At 39.4% G+C, this 15168-nt stretch overlaps 1 protein-coding gene across 2 annotated transcripts in view; it reads left to right on the top strand.

The window, feature by feature from the left end:
• The first annotated feature begins 737 nt into the window (after positions 1–737).
• LOC137608335 (rab GTPase-activating protein 1) overlaps positions 738–15168 on the top strand; it is a 58080-nt gene continuing 43649 nt past the window's right edge. The window contains exons 1-6 of one of the 2 annotated variants that reach the window (XM_068334631.1): positions 738–855; positions 8970–9205; positions 10814–10843; positions 11817–12075; positions 12899–13112; positions 13276–13450. In XM_068334631.1, the coding sequence (XP_068190732.1) occupies positions 9053–9205; positions 10814–10843; positions 11817–12075; positions 12899–13112; positions 13276–13450 (831 nt within the window). In that variant the 5' untranslated portion in view covers positions 738–855; positions 8970–9052. The remainder of the gene's footprint in view (positions 856–8969; positions 9206–10813; positions 10844–11816; positions 12076–12898; positions 13113–13275; positions 13451–15168) is intronic. The other variant, XM_068334632.1, reaches the window with a different exon arrangement.

Genomic DNA, 15168 nt, shown 5'->3' with positions numbered 1-15168 from the left:
CAGACGAACCATAGCTACTTAAGTGTGTGAATTAACTTCAGAGAATCTTGGCTGAAGCAATTAGATTTATAAAGTGTAAAAGTGGTGAGAAAGAAAATATAAACATGAAATTTTTATGGGATCTTAATATTGAATTGATCAGTAGGGTAGCAATGAGTGGGCATCATACAAAACACTGCATTAGTCAGAATTGTTAATCATATGGAATAGTATAATAAATCGTATTTAAATAGAGGAAAATGTGAAATAGTAAATCCCTGTTTATGGTCTGACTTTCTCCGGTCAGTGTTTTTGTTTTTTCCCTAAAGAAAGGTAAGATGACTGGACTACCGTGACACTTAGTGAAGATGTGACTTTTTGCAGATCAGATCTAACAAGAGTATTCCAAGACTTCTGACATCTGACATTGTGTCGTGTGGATTAGAAGTCCAGAAAAACCCGAAGGATTGCACGACTGAAATTGGAGTTAAAGTCCTTGGGAACTTCAAATTCCAGACTGATAAGCGACTATTGTCTCAACAATTAGACATGATGGTGGTTAACAAGAACTAGCAGAATGCATAATTTTTCTGAAGCCTTGACATGGAACTGTTTGAGTGATTTGAACTTATATATCCGTGTAAGCCCAAGGCAAGATCAGATGAAATGATATTAACTACTGTATCGTCAGTGCCTCTCCCTGTTCAGGACCATAGACGAGAAAGGCGCTGACTTGCGCATGTGCGGTGCGGCTATCAGCGGGTTGGTCGGGCTTGTGTTTACAGCTCGACTGGATGCTGTTGGTTGCTGATGTTACAGGGAAAGTACAATGTAGTGCCAACCACCGATAGAATAAATACAATAGTGGGGATAAAGGTAAGCTCTTTATAGTTAGAAGCCACTTAAAACTTAAAGTTCGATGCAGGTGCTGTTGTGGTTTTGACATTTAGTTACCTGTTTGTGGACTGTTACCAGTCAGGATAGCTAGGCTAGCAGATGCTAGCTAGCGAGCTATATACAGTGATGGCCTGCATGAAAGCTCCCTCCAGCGACGGCCTGTCAGCATGTATATCCACCACATTAACATCAGTTTTACAAAGCAGTCTGTAATAATTGTGTTATGTTAACGGGGGTAATTTCTTTTATTTTGACGTGCAGTTAAAACATCCTTTTCGGATTATGAGTCGATGTCTGCTCAATAGCTATTTGAGCTAACGTAATGGCTAACTGGGAGGAAATAAGTTAACAGTAGACCTAGCAACATTAAGCTCGCCCATCGTTATGTGACGAAAATAAACAACGCAGGCTAAGTTAATTGTGAAAGAAGTGTGATGGCTGAAATGCATGAAGACGCCACAAGATTTAGGAGGCTACACTGACGTGCTTGCCTGTATCAGGATTAAGAGGTGTACCTGGTGAGACTATAAAGCTAATTAATACACAATATCACTAAAGCAATCTGTTTAAATGACTAATAGCCATAGTGGAGTTTTTTTGACAACGTTGTTCTTTATTTAGCATAACACATTTCCTCCAGGACACTGTTCCTGTTAAATTCTGGGTATAATGAAACCATGTGTTTTTGTTTTTTACAGTGATTCTGTTGCTAGCTAACGCAAACAGTGACCATTGTTAGTGCCACAATCAAGATTGTTGAGAACAATAGCTCTAGATTTTTTTTTGTTTATTGAAGGACTTCCCTAGAAGTAATAGGATAGTTAACATGCTAACATGACTAGCTTTAACTTTACTTTCTCAGTCCTTTGTTATTGCTCTTTTTAATAAAACTCTCCTGCTTTTAATAATGCAGGAGTTACACATAAAACATACAAAACACCAATTGGTGTGACTGCAAATATTTGCTGTATTGTCCAATGTCTATGTGTACCAGAGGAGGTGGCAGGCCAGTGCTTCATCAGATAAACTTTCTATTGTATTTTCAATGCTCATATAAATATGGCATTTTGGTTTAAGCAGAATTTCAATACAGTATTGTCAAATACTCTTGCTAAAAATCCAGGGATACTTGATGCTGCTAAGCAATTTAATCAATATGTCAAAGAGCGATAATGGAGCATCTTATCTGACACATTTCATCTTTCTCTTTTCAGAATGGCAATAATAAAAAAAAAAATCAATACACTATGAATTAATGTGCCACAACATTATATATTATCAATTTAATCATACTGTTCATATGTTAAATCTAATGGGTTCCCAATTTTCAGATGCCACACCTCTTCAATCAATCAATCAATCAATTAATCAATCAATCAATCAATCAATATTTATTTATATAGCGCTTAATCATGGCATCAGACATTTTAAAGCGCTTTAACAGACAGAAAAACCCAACTGAACCCTCCAGAGCAAGCATAAGCGACAGTGGCGGGGAAAAACTCTCTCATTGAGGAAGAAACTCCAGGCAGTACCCAGACTCTTTTGGGCGGCCATCTGCTTTGACCGGTTGGGTGGAAAAGAAATTAAAGGAAGATAAGGACAGGGTAAGAGAAAGAGAGACAGAGAGAGTGGTAGATAGGCCAGATAGAGTCAGTGTGTTTTTGGTTATAGTTAGACGATTTGATGTTGGCACTGAGGTGGGGACGAGAACATCAGGCCTGCTTTTTTCTTAGTCTTCTATCATTCTTGTTAAGGCGTTGTCTGTTTCTGATGTCTGTTTCAGTCCTGACTACTTTGATATGGGGTTGAGAGCCTGGGGAAAAGAAATAAATCTATAAAAATGCAAATAACTAGTTATAACACTCTGCATCGGACACACAGTTTCTTCTACACTTTGATTTGAAGAAATATTGTTGTTGTTTTTTAATTGATGTTAGGTAAGAAGAAAGATAAACGTCTATGAAAATCAATTAATTTACTTTAAATATGCCTGACCAGAAAGGGAAGATTCTTTATGGATGTAGAACATGAATATTTATCTGACTGTGAAGTTATCTGGTATATTGAGATGAAAACCAAATAGTTTTTTTTTTTAATATTGTGGCATGTCCATAATTCTATATGGTAAGTTGCTTTTATTTTTGAACCACACAAGAAACGTAGTATAGGTAATGTCTGATGCTTTCAGCTTTAGGTTCTGAATTTCTCACACCCTTTATGATGCTAACAAGACAACACATCCTTAATCATTCACATAGTTGTTGAGTTTCCAATCTGCACTTCTGTTCTTTACATTGTAATTCAAAAGTCACACCATTGGTAAATAAATGTATGTGAATAGCTGCTCATTGTGATGCTCAGTCTATCACAGCAGAGGGGCTTGTTGCAGTTTTTGCTCCTTTAGGCCCCGTCCACATGATGACGGATTTTTTTGAAAATTCAACTTTTTGAAAACGCATCGAAAATGATTCACATCCACACAACATTTTCAAAAAAATCTCCGTCCACACGTAAACACATCAGTGCGTTTTGGAAGACGGCTATAAGCATGCCAAACCATGTGGTGGCAGTATTGAGTCAAATTTTATCCAATAAGAATCCTCCGTGTTTTGTTGTCACAAAACGCCTGCAAAAATGCTGCCATCAACAAGGTGCGTACATCCATCATGTTTGTACACATGGGCCCATAAATATGACGTCACAGCGGTTTTCATTGCAGGCAAGATGTCAGCGTTTTTAATAAGTTGGGGATACACCCTCCACACAACAACGCAGACCCAGCGTTTAAAAAAAATCCATCTAGGCCAGTGTTTTCAAAAAGTTGCATTTTCGTTCTGGATATCTGCTTTGTCGTGTGGACAGAAGGCATAAACGCAACAAAAAAGTTGCGTTTTCAAAAAGTTCCGACATCGTGTGGACGAGGCCTTAGAAGGAGGCCGGCATTGTCTGATTCATTTGTTTATCTTTTACTTAGTCATGTGAGATTATTTTGTTGTTTAGTGTCATGCAGAGTTCCCATTTGTGGCTCGCCAGCTAGTGGTCTGTGCTCTGGTTAGGATCTTCATTGAGATGACCATTAGATGCTCACAAGAAGATGTAAATTAGGGTGTGTGTGTGTCTGTGTGTGTGTGTTCTCTTTTCTTTCCATTTCCTCCTGCACTGTATCTTGGAACTCACCTTGTAGCATTTCATTTCATGCAGTCTTTTTTGTCATTCTTCCTTCTTTTGCTCTCTCTTGTCGGCAAGAGAGAGCTGAAATCACTGCTGCAAAGAGAGTTGAAAAGGACTGTGTTGCAAGCTTGAATGGTCTCTGGCTGTGACTGGTTGTGCCTTCGTCTCCCCCCGTGAGGTGCATGCAGGGCCCAGCTGGTAGCCCAGAACAGCCCGTTCAGTTTGAGTGTGGGAGGAAGCAAAAAAAAGATGTCCAGCACACACATTTTTAGGCTTGAAAGATATAAAGAGGAGACATATATTTGTTGTACATTAGAGTAGTCAGTTTTCCAAATTTTAAAGTTTAAAATTTTAGAATATATCAACCTAAGCGCTGGTATCAGGTTGGTAAATCTCAACCCTGCTTCACAGGCAGCTTGTTTTGCAATCATCGCAAATAGTTTGCTACTGATTATAGCATATCACTAAAACAAATAACTATCTTCTCAAAAAAAAAGAAAGATTTTGGAAGATGAAATGTGAAAATACATATAGATCAGCCCTAGATAATGAATGAATGAATACAATGTGGGCTCAACTTTAATTTTTTCCCCTTTGAGTAGAAGATATTGATGAGATGGCATTTTATTTAGAAAGTACTGCACATTAAATACTCCAGCATCATGGTTTCTATGATGGTACACAGTAGCAGCAGTAGCATTATTACATCCCACTTCAAACGGTGATGTATTGTGATTGTCAGTGTTTGTGTGTTGTGGTGTGGTCATAGTTTTACAATAGCAAGTCCTGCTACCAAAGATGCTCATTCTGATAGAAAAAAGTCCATGTGTGTTTTGCATATATAGAAACTGCTGTAAGAGTAGTGTTGGTTGGAACCTTTTTTACAAGTAGTCAGGATACCCCTGTTTAGGCTAAAAAAGGGATAGCCAGCCTTCGTGCAAAAAAGTGTAGCTAACAACGTGCTGAAAATACATGATACTGAATAATTTGTCTTTGCAAAGAGCTGTTTATGAGACTAATGCAGATAAGGGTGACAAAGGAACCATTATTTGACTGTTCAGGCAGCCTGCTGGTCAAAGACATTTGTATGTGTTTTGTTTGTGTCTGTGGATCAGTCTTTATTTGTGTTCAAAATAAAGCTGCTGTGTGGTGTGCAGCTGTCAGATAAAGATTTCTATATGTATTGATGTGTCCATATTAGAGTAAAAAGTTGATGGAGTTTCTACTATTTGCTGCTGGCAACATGATTATTTTATCAGAGCTAATAGGCATCTTTCTGACATTGCGCCATGAAGGTCAGGATAAAAAGTTTTAATTCAGGGGTGTAGCGTGATTTTGCAGTCTGTGACTGCCTTGGTTCTAGTTAATTTTGTTTGCATATCTGACAAACTACATACCAGTACTATCTTCAAAAAACTTAGTCCTTGTGCCTTTTGATATTTCTTCACTTTTTCTCTCTCCATAGTATAAAATTAAGTCCCTTTTTGCAAGCATCCCATAGAGAAGTGTTGGATATTTCTTACACTGATGCTTTTGTTATGTAGTTTATTTGGGGATATCAGCAGATATGTTATCTCCAGAAATAATGGTTTTGGTTCAGGGTATTCGAGATGGGATGTTCTTGTCATGAGCAGCACGGTGGCGCAGTGGTTAGTACTGTTGCCTCACAACACGACAGGTCCGGGTTCGAGTCCCACTCTGTGCAGAGTTTGCATGCTCTCCGCGTGGGTTCTCTCCGGGTTCTCCAGCTTCCTCCCACCTGCGCTACAGGTTGATTGGCCGGTCCCAAATTGCCCACAGGAGTGAGTGTGTGTGTGCGTGTTTGTATGTCTTTTTACGTGGCTCCGCGGTGCAGTGGCGTCATGCCCAGAGTGTCCCCCGCCTCACGCCCTATGTCAGCTGGGATAGGCTCCAGTTCCCCGTGACCCGCTACAGCGGATAAAGCGGCGGTACATGAAAATGAACGAATGAATGAATGTTCTTGTCATCGTGACTAAATGTTGAAACATATTTTTGGTTTAATTCTCACTTTGAAGCAACCTTTTTAATCAACCAAGTTCTTTTACTGGCAGTGGGGAAATAATTTATTTAATAACTTATAGTACAACTGTATGATTTCCTTTCGAAGTTCTTTCTGTGCATCTACCAATGTACCATCTCACTTCCTTATTATATTTATTGGAAGTTGCACTGGAGGAGGGGCAATGGTCTGGCCAGAAAAGAAAGTGAAACTGAATATTTTAATTATCCAGGAAACCATGGGCGATTCCATTGCCAGACCTCTAGGGGGCGTTCATGTACTAATGATAATGCAACATGCATATCGTGCTTTGCTAAAGTTTTTAACTCTACAGTTAAAAGACTCTCTTGACTGTATACACATTAATAATGTATTCAATCTATGAGTTTAATGTACATTGACTATACTGTATGTTATGAACCCCTAGTGAGAGATGTGAGTCTTGTCCAAAAGAGGGACTGAGGATATATCAGAAGAAGGATGATGAGGAGCTTCCATATAAGAGTAGAGGAAGACTTGTGTAGGTTTATGGACGTGGGGAGGAAACTCATCTAGAACGAGAATAAAACTACAAAATTACTTCTAGAACATTAAAAATGGAGCCTCCTGTTTTGCGGAACTATTCAGCCCTTTCCATTTTATTAAACTTTTTTTTTTAATGCTTTTTATTTCAAACATGTGCGCAGAATAACAACAAAAATGAATACAACAATAATACTAATAACACACAAAACATGCTCGAAAAGGAGTTACCTTCATTATGTTACATTACATTAAACTTTTTCAATACACGTGTCACAGTTACGAAGCAACAAAATGCAGATTGCATCTAACCAGAAGTGCTTAAGCAGTGATTAAGTAGAAACAATATACTTTATACATACAAGGTAATATACTGTATATAGTGCAGTGTGAGAAAGTATATGTTATGTTCTTTGTGGCGAGTATGTACATGTATAAACAAGCTATGACTATGATGTAGAGTTTGAATGACTTTACAGTATGTACAGAAACAGTTGTGTTTATACTGTATGTTTACAATGATTATGATATAATGAGCAATATGTATATGATATAGCTAACAGTGTGTATGATCGTGCAGTGATAAGTCCAGGAGGATGGGGGTGTGGGTGGGTGAGGGGAAATGGGGGAGGGCAGAGTTCATTACAGACACAGCCGTACGGAAAAGGCTGTTCCTGTACCTGGTGGTTTTTGTTTGGAGGCTTCTGTAGCGCCTCCCAGAGGACAGGAAGGAAAATTGTCTGTGTGCTCGTTGGCAGGAGTCTTTTATGATGCGTGACGCTCTCCTGAGACGATGCTTCCTGTAAATGTCCTCAATGGCAGGAACTGAGGCTCAATACGTTAACCACCCTCGGCCTTCTTGACCAGGGTGGAGCAGCTAGTCACACAGAGGCTATCTCATTAGTGTAGTTTCTATTCAAGTTATAATAGTAATAGATTTCAGTATAATTCACCTACTTTATTTAATAAAACCCAGGTAAAAGACTCATTTGTAATGACAAGGACCCTCAAAAGTAAAAGATCAAGTTATTGTAAAACAAAGAAAGGATAAATACCAAAAAACATTGCTTCTGTCTCTGAATCACATGAAGATCCAAAAAATTATACAATTCACAGTCCAGACATTGCCAAACCAAGCTACTCTCCAGTCACCTGGATTGGTAGAAAAAAAAAAACAGTCTGAGGCCGAAATCAGCTTTATGGCATCCAGTTGGTGCTTTAATTGTGAGTGCATGAGTGACAGTTTCTGAATACTGAAGTGGTACACCATGGAAATCATCATGGTAATAATGAAACTACTTATTGTTCCCACGTTCAAACTGGGCTCATCTGGGAGAGATGAAGCATTCATTATACTTAATACCATTTGTTGATTAAATGTTTATTCTGGCTTCAACACGCCTGGACCCTGTGTTTGGTAAAATGCAACTTTGTAGACCCATTGATTACATAAATTGTAATTACATAAGTTCTGTTTTATATGGTAAGGGATGAGCAAACTGAAGGAAGCAGCAACTGACACCTTTAACAATAAATGATTTTATGGGTTACCCTCATTTGAGAGCAATAACGGCTCAGGCGATACAGGATTGTAGTAAGGGAAAGATAAAAAGATGAGTAAGAATGGTGCAAGAGATAAAAGAGTAATAAAAGACAAAGAATAATAAAAGACAAACAAGAAAGAAGAAGAATAAGGGAGAAAAATAGATGTCCGGAGTCCATAAACCAACATAAATAGATTGTTATATTGGTCGAAGACTGAAGTAACAGTGGATTTGTTGAGTGACTATACAAATTGTCTTTCTTTGTTGTAGTCTGTGGTGTACATGTAATGTGTTACAAGGTGAATTACAACTTCACAGTTGTCGTAAAGGATAATCGGGATGTATGATAAAATTGATGGCTGCAGACAGTTGAATTGCCTCCAATGCCTTACTTACATGTTTCCTTCTCAAACGTTATTTTCAAGATGTCTTATTCCATCAGCCTATTATGTAAATTCTTTTCATTCATACTAGAATTGTCAAATACGACACACATTCTCTTTTTTCCCTCTTATCTCTCCTGTTCTATCTTCATCAAAACGAATTGTCTGTGACATTCATTTACACATTTTGTTTTGTTAACTGCCTTTCACAAATTTTCATTTTCTGTAATACATATCCTCCTGGGTCTAGCTTTTTACAGTGTCCTTTATACTGTACATTATAAGTCTTTTAGTGAAGAATGACTCGTGTCACCGTTTTAAAATGTTACTTTTTAAGTATGGTCTTTTAATAGCTGTCCAATCTCCAGTTGCCTTAAAAAATGCTCTGCATGGATTTCATTACATCATGACTGTTTTCTGCTTTTTTTTTTTTTCTTTTTCTTTTTCTAGGTGATTTTACTCATCATCTTCCACCACTTCCTCCTCCCGTCTTCCATTCATGAGCCTCAAGGCTGAGTTTAACAGCGGCAGCCATGGATGAAAAGGGCTCAGTGGGGAAGATTAGCGTGTCTTCGGACTCAGTGTCAACTCTCAACAGTGAGGATTTTGTCCTTGTGTCCAGGCTGGGGGATGAGACACTGTCCTCCACTAATAATGGTAGTGATGACGAAAAGACAGGACTGAAGGTAAGGAAGGTTGGGTCTAGGTTTGGATGGAAGGAGATGAGGAAGACCTTGGCACTGCACTGCTCAAATCAGAGTCTGTTAACATTGATATCTGTGACAAGAAGTTCAGATTCCTTCAGATTGTGTTCTTAATACTGACAGTAGAACTAAAATGACAGTAACTATTTTCCAAAACTCAGTGTGGTGCAGGATAAATGCACCATTTAACAGATGTAGGGGCTTCTTCAGGCCACAGCATTATTTACCAAACATCTTGATACTCATTCCATTTCTACCTGTTTTCCCACTGTTGCAGCTCGTCAAGACCCAATGGTAGACCAATGTTAACAGGTTGTGTTCATTACTCACATGTCGAGATCCATCGTGCATCCTTCTGAACATACATTCATGCTCTATAACTTAACAAAATCTTACCTTTTCTTGTTTTGCTTTTTCCGCACTCTCACTATGCCTTCTTCTTATCTTTGGTTTCAGCATCATCGGTTTCAAAGAAAGCTTTAACTCCATGTTGTTGTGTCCGTCTCAATAGTAATTGAGAGCAAATTCTCACTAGCCTTGTTTATTGTGAATAACATCTTCTTACATTTAAGTTGTTCTGATTAGGATTTTCAGTATTACACGAGTGGTATGGGTTAGCAGAAAAAGAATGATGACAGAAAAGGATTTTACCTGTAGCTGAAAGGATATGATAATTTGTGTTTGCTCATTCAGGGTCAGCAAGTTGATTATTATTTAAGTATGAGAAAGCGTCTCTCATTAGCAGTCGAGCAGCTGCTTGTTAGCGTGCATCATGTGATACTTTAGCACCAAATGTCTAATAAACAGTACGCCCTGCTAAATGCTTCAGTCAGCAGATACAAGTTTAGGAACCGTCTGGTGATATAACGTAAAACATTTGAACCATTGTCAGTCAAAATTACGGTGTTTTGTGACGGGGTGTGTCTCCATGAAGAGTCTCCAATCCTCTCCTCTCCTCTCCTCTCCTCTCCTCTCCTCTCCTCTCCTCTCCTCTCCTCTCCTCTCCTCTCCTCTCCTACCATATCCTATCCTACCATATCCTATCCTACCGTATCCTACCGTATTCTACCCTATCCTGCCCTGCCTTCTCTCTTACAATGCCTTATCTTCTATCTTACCCACTATCCAACTGTTCTTACCTGTTCTTCTTTGTGAAGAGATCGTTGCATGTTGTGCATGCACCAGCAGATGGAGCCATTGAATGGTGATGGCATATTCAGTTGAAGGGGATGCACATTTTCTCTGCCATTAGCTGCAGTTATATTTAGTTAATTAATTAGGTAGCTAGAGCTGAGATAAAATAGTTTTACATGTAAAATGGCCTCGAAGTGTGTTGATTAGTTAATTTGATGCCAACCTGCGGTGAGCTGTCGCCTCTGTGCAGCTTAGAGGTGGCTATCTGCCTTGTGTCAAAGGGAAAGAAAGAGCTGCCCCCCTACTGTGAGGCTAAAGCAGTGAAACCATTTCATTCACCGCACTTAGTCATCCAGATATCATCTATTAGTTTTCTCCCAACACACTCTTCCCCTCCAGTCAGCCCATCCAGTCAGAGTTAAGTCAGTGTGTCTAAACTTGTTGTCTGTTATGCAGGTGATTTCTGAGGAAGGGGTCAGCTTTAAGGTCAGTTTCTTCTCTCACTACCTTTTCTCTCCTCTCTGTCTTTTCAAACTATTTTCCTCTTTTTCTGTGATGTGGTTCCGTGGTGACTCTGTGTGTGATTTTTATTTTTGTGCTTTATGTAGGTTGCTAGCTGTTGAATGATGGCCCTAGTCAGCATCCTTAATGCTTCAGTTTTGATGATGGCGTTGATCAGACTTTAGTTGTACCTGGCAATTCCAAATGCTTTTAATACTACTTGTTACCATTGCATTGTGACACATACATTCTGTGTCAGATAAGTGAAGGTATCTGTAGCTTTACAGTAGTAGCCACCCTGCTTTAAATCATTGCTTCAACCTTCAACCAATTCCTTGTATCTCAAAGACAAATACGCAATTTTTTGGCTGCCAATACATAGAAAATCTACTCTTGGGAAAATGTTTTTATACTAATACGTAATTGCTCATTGTCAGTACAGCTATGCCCTCTGCTGCTTCAGTCTGCTTTGCATTTCCTTCCAAAGATCAGGCTTATGCTGAGTGGGGTAAATAGGTGTTCATTATTTCTGCAGTTGTAGTCTTTCTCTTAAATGTTATGGAATAAGCTCAGTGTTGGCCTGGCCCCTCTAACGTCTCGATAAAGATATTTACCAAGTCAAACTCACATACTAACCACTTAAAGTACATCAAATGAGTAGTAACGAAGGTTTAACTCTCACCATCAGCATTAAAGAGGCCCAGCCCCCCCCCCCCCAAAAAAAATGAACTACAGGATTTTGTTTAAGGCAGAGCCACAGCATATTTCCACAAACTCCAATACAGCTGATGAAGAAAGGATTACTAAAAGGATTTTTTTGTAGCTTAAATTGTTATGTTTTGTGAAATATTTCACAGTAAATGTGTCGACTTTTTGTACTTTATAGCGCTCTAGTGTAGTTTTGTCAATGTTTTAATGTGTTTGTTTGTGTGTGTCCATCTATGTCTTTTATAATCAGATTGTGGGGAATGGAAGTGAGCAGCAGCTCCAGAGAGAGTTAGAGGATGTCCTAATGGACCCATCGGTAGCTGGCACTGGGCTCAGATCAGAAGCAGAGATGGACATCATCAGTGGTGGCGATCACGGCCTTCTTCCCGCTACATCATCACCTGTAGGACAAGGTTCCGACCCTCTCAGAGCTCCGTCACCCAAGTTGGAAATTGTACTTCCTGTTCAGACGGCTCAGGAGAGTGAACTGAATGAGAGGTCGTATCGAGGTGAGCTTGATATTTGTCATCATTTTTTTCCCTCCTCTGTCAGAACTCTTAAAATAACTGTCATCTTCAGCTTTAAAACATGTTTCTGAGACATTTAGGAAAATATTACTTAGGTTTTACTCAGGTTATCAATTACATAAGTAATTAAAACCTTTTATTATTCTCATTGCGTGGGCTGCAGTTTATGACAATTTTCATGTCAGTTGGCCAACATTCACCTCTCAGACAGGCTATGGTCTATTCACAAGCCCACAGAGTGACTTTTTCCAGTAGCAGGGCCATGTGAGTCTTTGGAAACAAGTATTCCAGTTTGAAGATTAATTGCAAGAAAACTTAGTTTGCAAGCTGTAGGCTTTCTGGGTGCTGCACCGCCTGGATAAATAACATCCGGTTGTGTCACAACATCCCGTGTTCCTACATCGATGACTCTGGCTTTCTAGAAATTCCTATGCCTGTCGGGGATCTACTTAGGATGCATTCAGATCAAATGAAGTAGTAGCCGTCTTGTGTTACAGACTCTTCAGGTCCACAGCACCACAACCTAAATAACATAATCAGACTAATGAATGGGAAGACATTGATGATTTCACCTCAACACCTGATTGGTTCTGTATGCCACCTTAGAATACTGTTTTCAGTATGAAACCCTTGATTGATCAAACAGATTGAAGCTCTTCTCGTATACCCATGTCTATCGCTCTTCCTACACTTTGCTGTTATATAACTACAAGATTGTAATAGAAGTCATTAAATAATCAAGTCCTTATTCTTTCTTTCTTTTTTCTCTCATTTCATGTTTAATCCAAACCATTGACCTTTGCAGCAGATGAATCATCATCCGATGGCAGTCCTTGTAGCCCCATCCCTGATGAAGACAGTGTTGTGTTCAGCCAACTTACGTATCTTGGTTGTGCCTCGGTCAACGCCCCGCGCAGTGAGGTGGAGGCTCTTCGTATGATGAGCATCCTCCGAGGGCAGTGCCAAGTCCCACTTGATGTTACACTGTCTGTGCCAGGAGTGTCTGAAGGCACAGTCAGGTAAAAACAATGCTGGAATGATTCATATTTTTACAGTGGATTGAACACACATACCTGTATGTTCTACACAATCAATGGTCACATGTTATGTTAATATTTCTCATCTATCATCAGTAACTTTAAAGATATTGAATGGTAACATTGTTTTAATTCATATTTAAAGGTTATTGGACCCCAATGCTAGTACAGAGATCGCAAACTACCCCATCTATAAGATTCTGTTCTGTGTTCGAGGCCATGATGGCACACCGGAGAGCGACTGCTTTGCCTTCACTGAAAGCCACTATAACGCTGAGATCTTCAGGATCCACGTGTTCCGCTGCCAAATACGAGAAGCGGTGAGGAGTTAGTTATTAACTGATTAATTGTTGCTGAATGTCTGAATGTTTGTGTTAATTTTTGGGCAAAATATTCGAGTTTATTTCAATTTAATGTACAGCTTCAGCAGTCAGAGATGGACCTGGTTTTATTTTTTCTTTCCCATCCACTCATGTATAAAATATTGTCGTCAGTGTTCTGGGTATCCTTGCCTTCAGTCATCGATCTCTCCCTGACTATTCTTCAGGGTCTGCGTGTTTGTGTGGGAACATCCTCATCAGTCCCGTTGGGATCATGTTATGTACTGGAAGCTGCGCTGCAATGCACATATGTACCATGCAAAAACACGAAGTACACAAAATGCCCCAAGCCAAGCTAATAGGAGGGAGGAAATGTCATTGCTTATATATGGCAGGTTCAGCAGAAACAGAAATAAAGAGAGATGCTGCTCATTAAACTGGGGTACAGTCCTGCTTCAGTGTTCATTGACCTGGATTCTCCCTCATGGAAGCACTCTCCTTCAGTGCCTCTAAGAGCTCCATACAGACACCACTTCATCTGGCTTGTCATCCCACTCTACACACATACACACATACACGCACGCACGCACGCACGCACACACACACACACACACACACACACACACACACACACACACACACACACACACACACACACACACACACACACACACACACTTCCCAGTAAAGATTCACGTCTTTACGTAACACCTGTACATCTCTTCCCTCTCTTTCTCTCTTTTTCCTCTTGCACAGTCCTCCTTCCAGAAAGCGTAGGAACAAACCAATACACAATGCTTCCAGCAATGTGGGAGTGGGGGGTGGGTGTGATGTCAGTGAGTCAGCCCATTGGTTGGCTCTCGTCATGTCATTAGGCTCAAGTCCACTGTAAACATACTCTATCCTAAAAACCCTAAAAGCACTGTTTTTATTGATGCAGTTGTTTTACTTGTTGACTTCATTCCTAATTTGGACACATTTACTGACCAGTTTCAATCTTTTAAATATATGATCCAAGCAAGAAACTACATGACTGTAACAGGATATTTACTGTCTCATTTTCATCAGCTGTCACATTTCTTTTGAGAAACCGACCTAAATCAACCTTATTTAATCAAACTATGAAGCGTGACTGAAGCCTCCTTTTCCTAGGATATAAATAAATGATAGAAGGTGACAACATACCACATGTCATGAGAGAAGTATTCTCTTATTGATACTATTTCTTCGAAGATCTTTCAGATTTTGGCAATCTTTTGATTTGTTGATTTTGGAGTGGAACTCCATGAATCATTTTGTCATCCTTTGTGCCACACCTTCTAGGCAGGCGCCACTGGTAGGTTTTATCATTCCAAAGTGTTCTAGTGTTGGTGAGTTCTGCTGAGTCTCATAGCAAAACCTCCCCTCGTTGACTTGCTCCAGTTCAGAGTCATGTAGCTGGCGCTGTTTAATTCAGATAAAGATGGATTCAATAGATTTATTTAACCATTAGTTACTTATACTCCCAACACAAAATCATGTTTAGAGAGATAAAAGAAAATAGGCCTCTAAGATACTCATGTATCTAATTTACAAGTAATCAAGAAAGACAGAAGTATCATGGAATCAGGAAAAACCAGCGTAGCAGGATAAAAACCGAAAAGCTTTACAGTGTCCACTTTATCTTATTTGGTATGCTGATTAATGTTTGCATTAAGTACAATAATGCCCAGGGGCAA

Source organism: Antennarius striatus, chromosome 15 (assembly GCF_040054535.1).
Source record: "Antennarius striatus isolate MH-2024 chromosome 15, ASM4005453v1, whole genome shotgun sequence".
In the NCBI taxonomy this organism is placed as follows: Eukaryota; Metazoa; Chordata; class Actinopteri; order Lophiiformes; family Antennariidae; genus Antennarius; species Antennarius striatus.
This window is presented reverse-complemented; position numbering and strand designations above follow the sequence as displayed.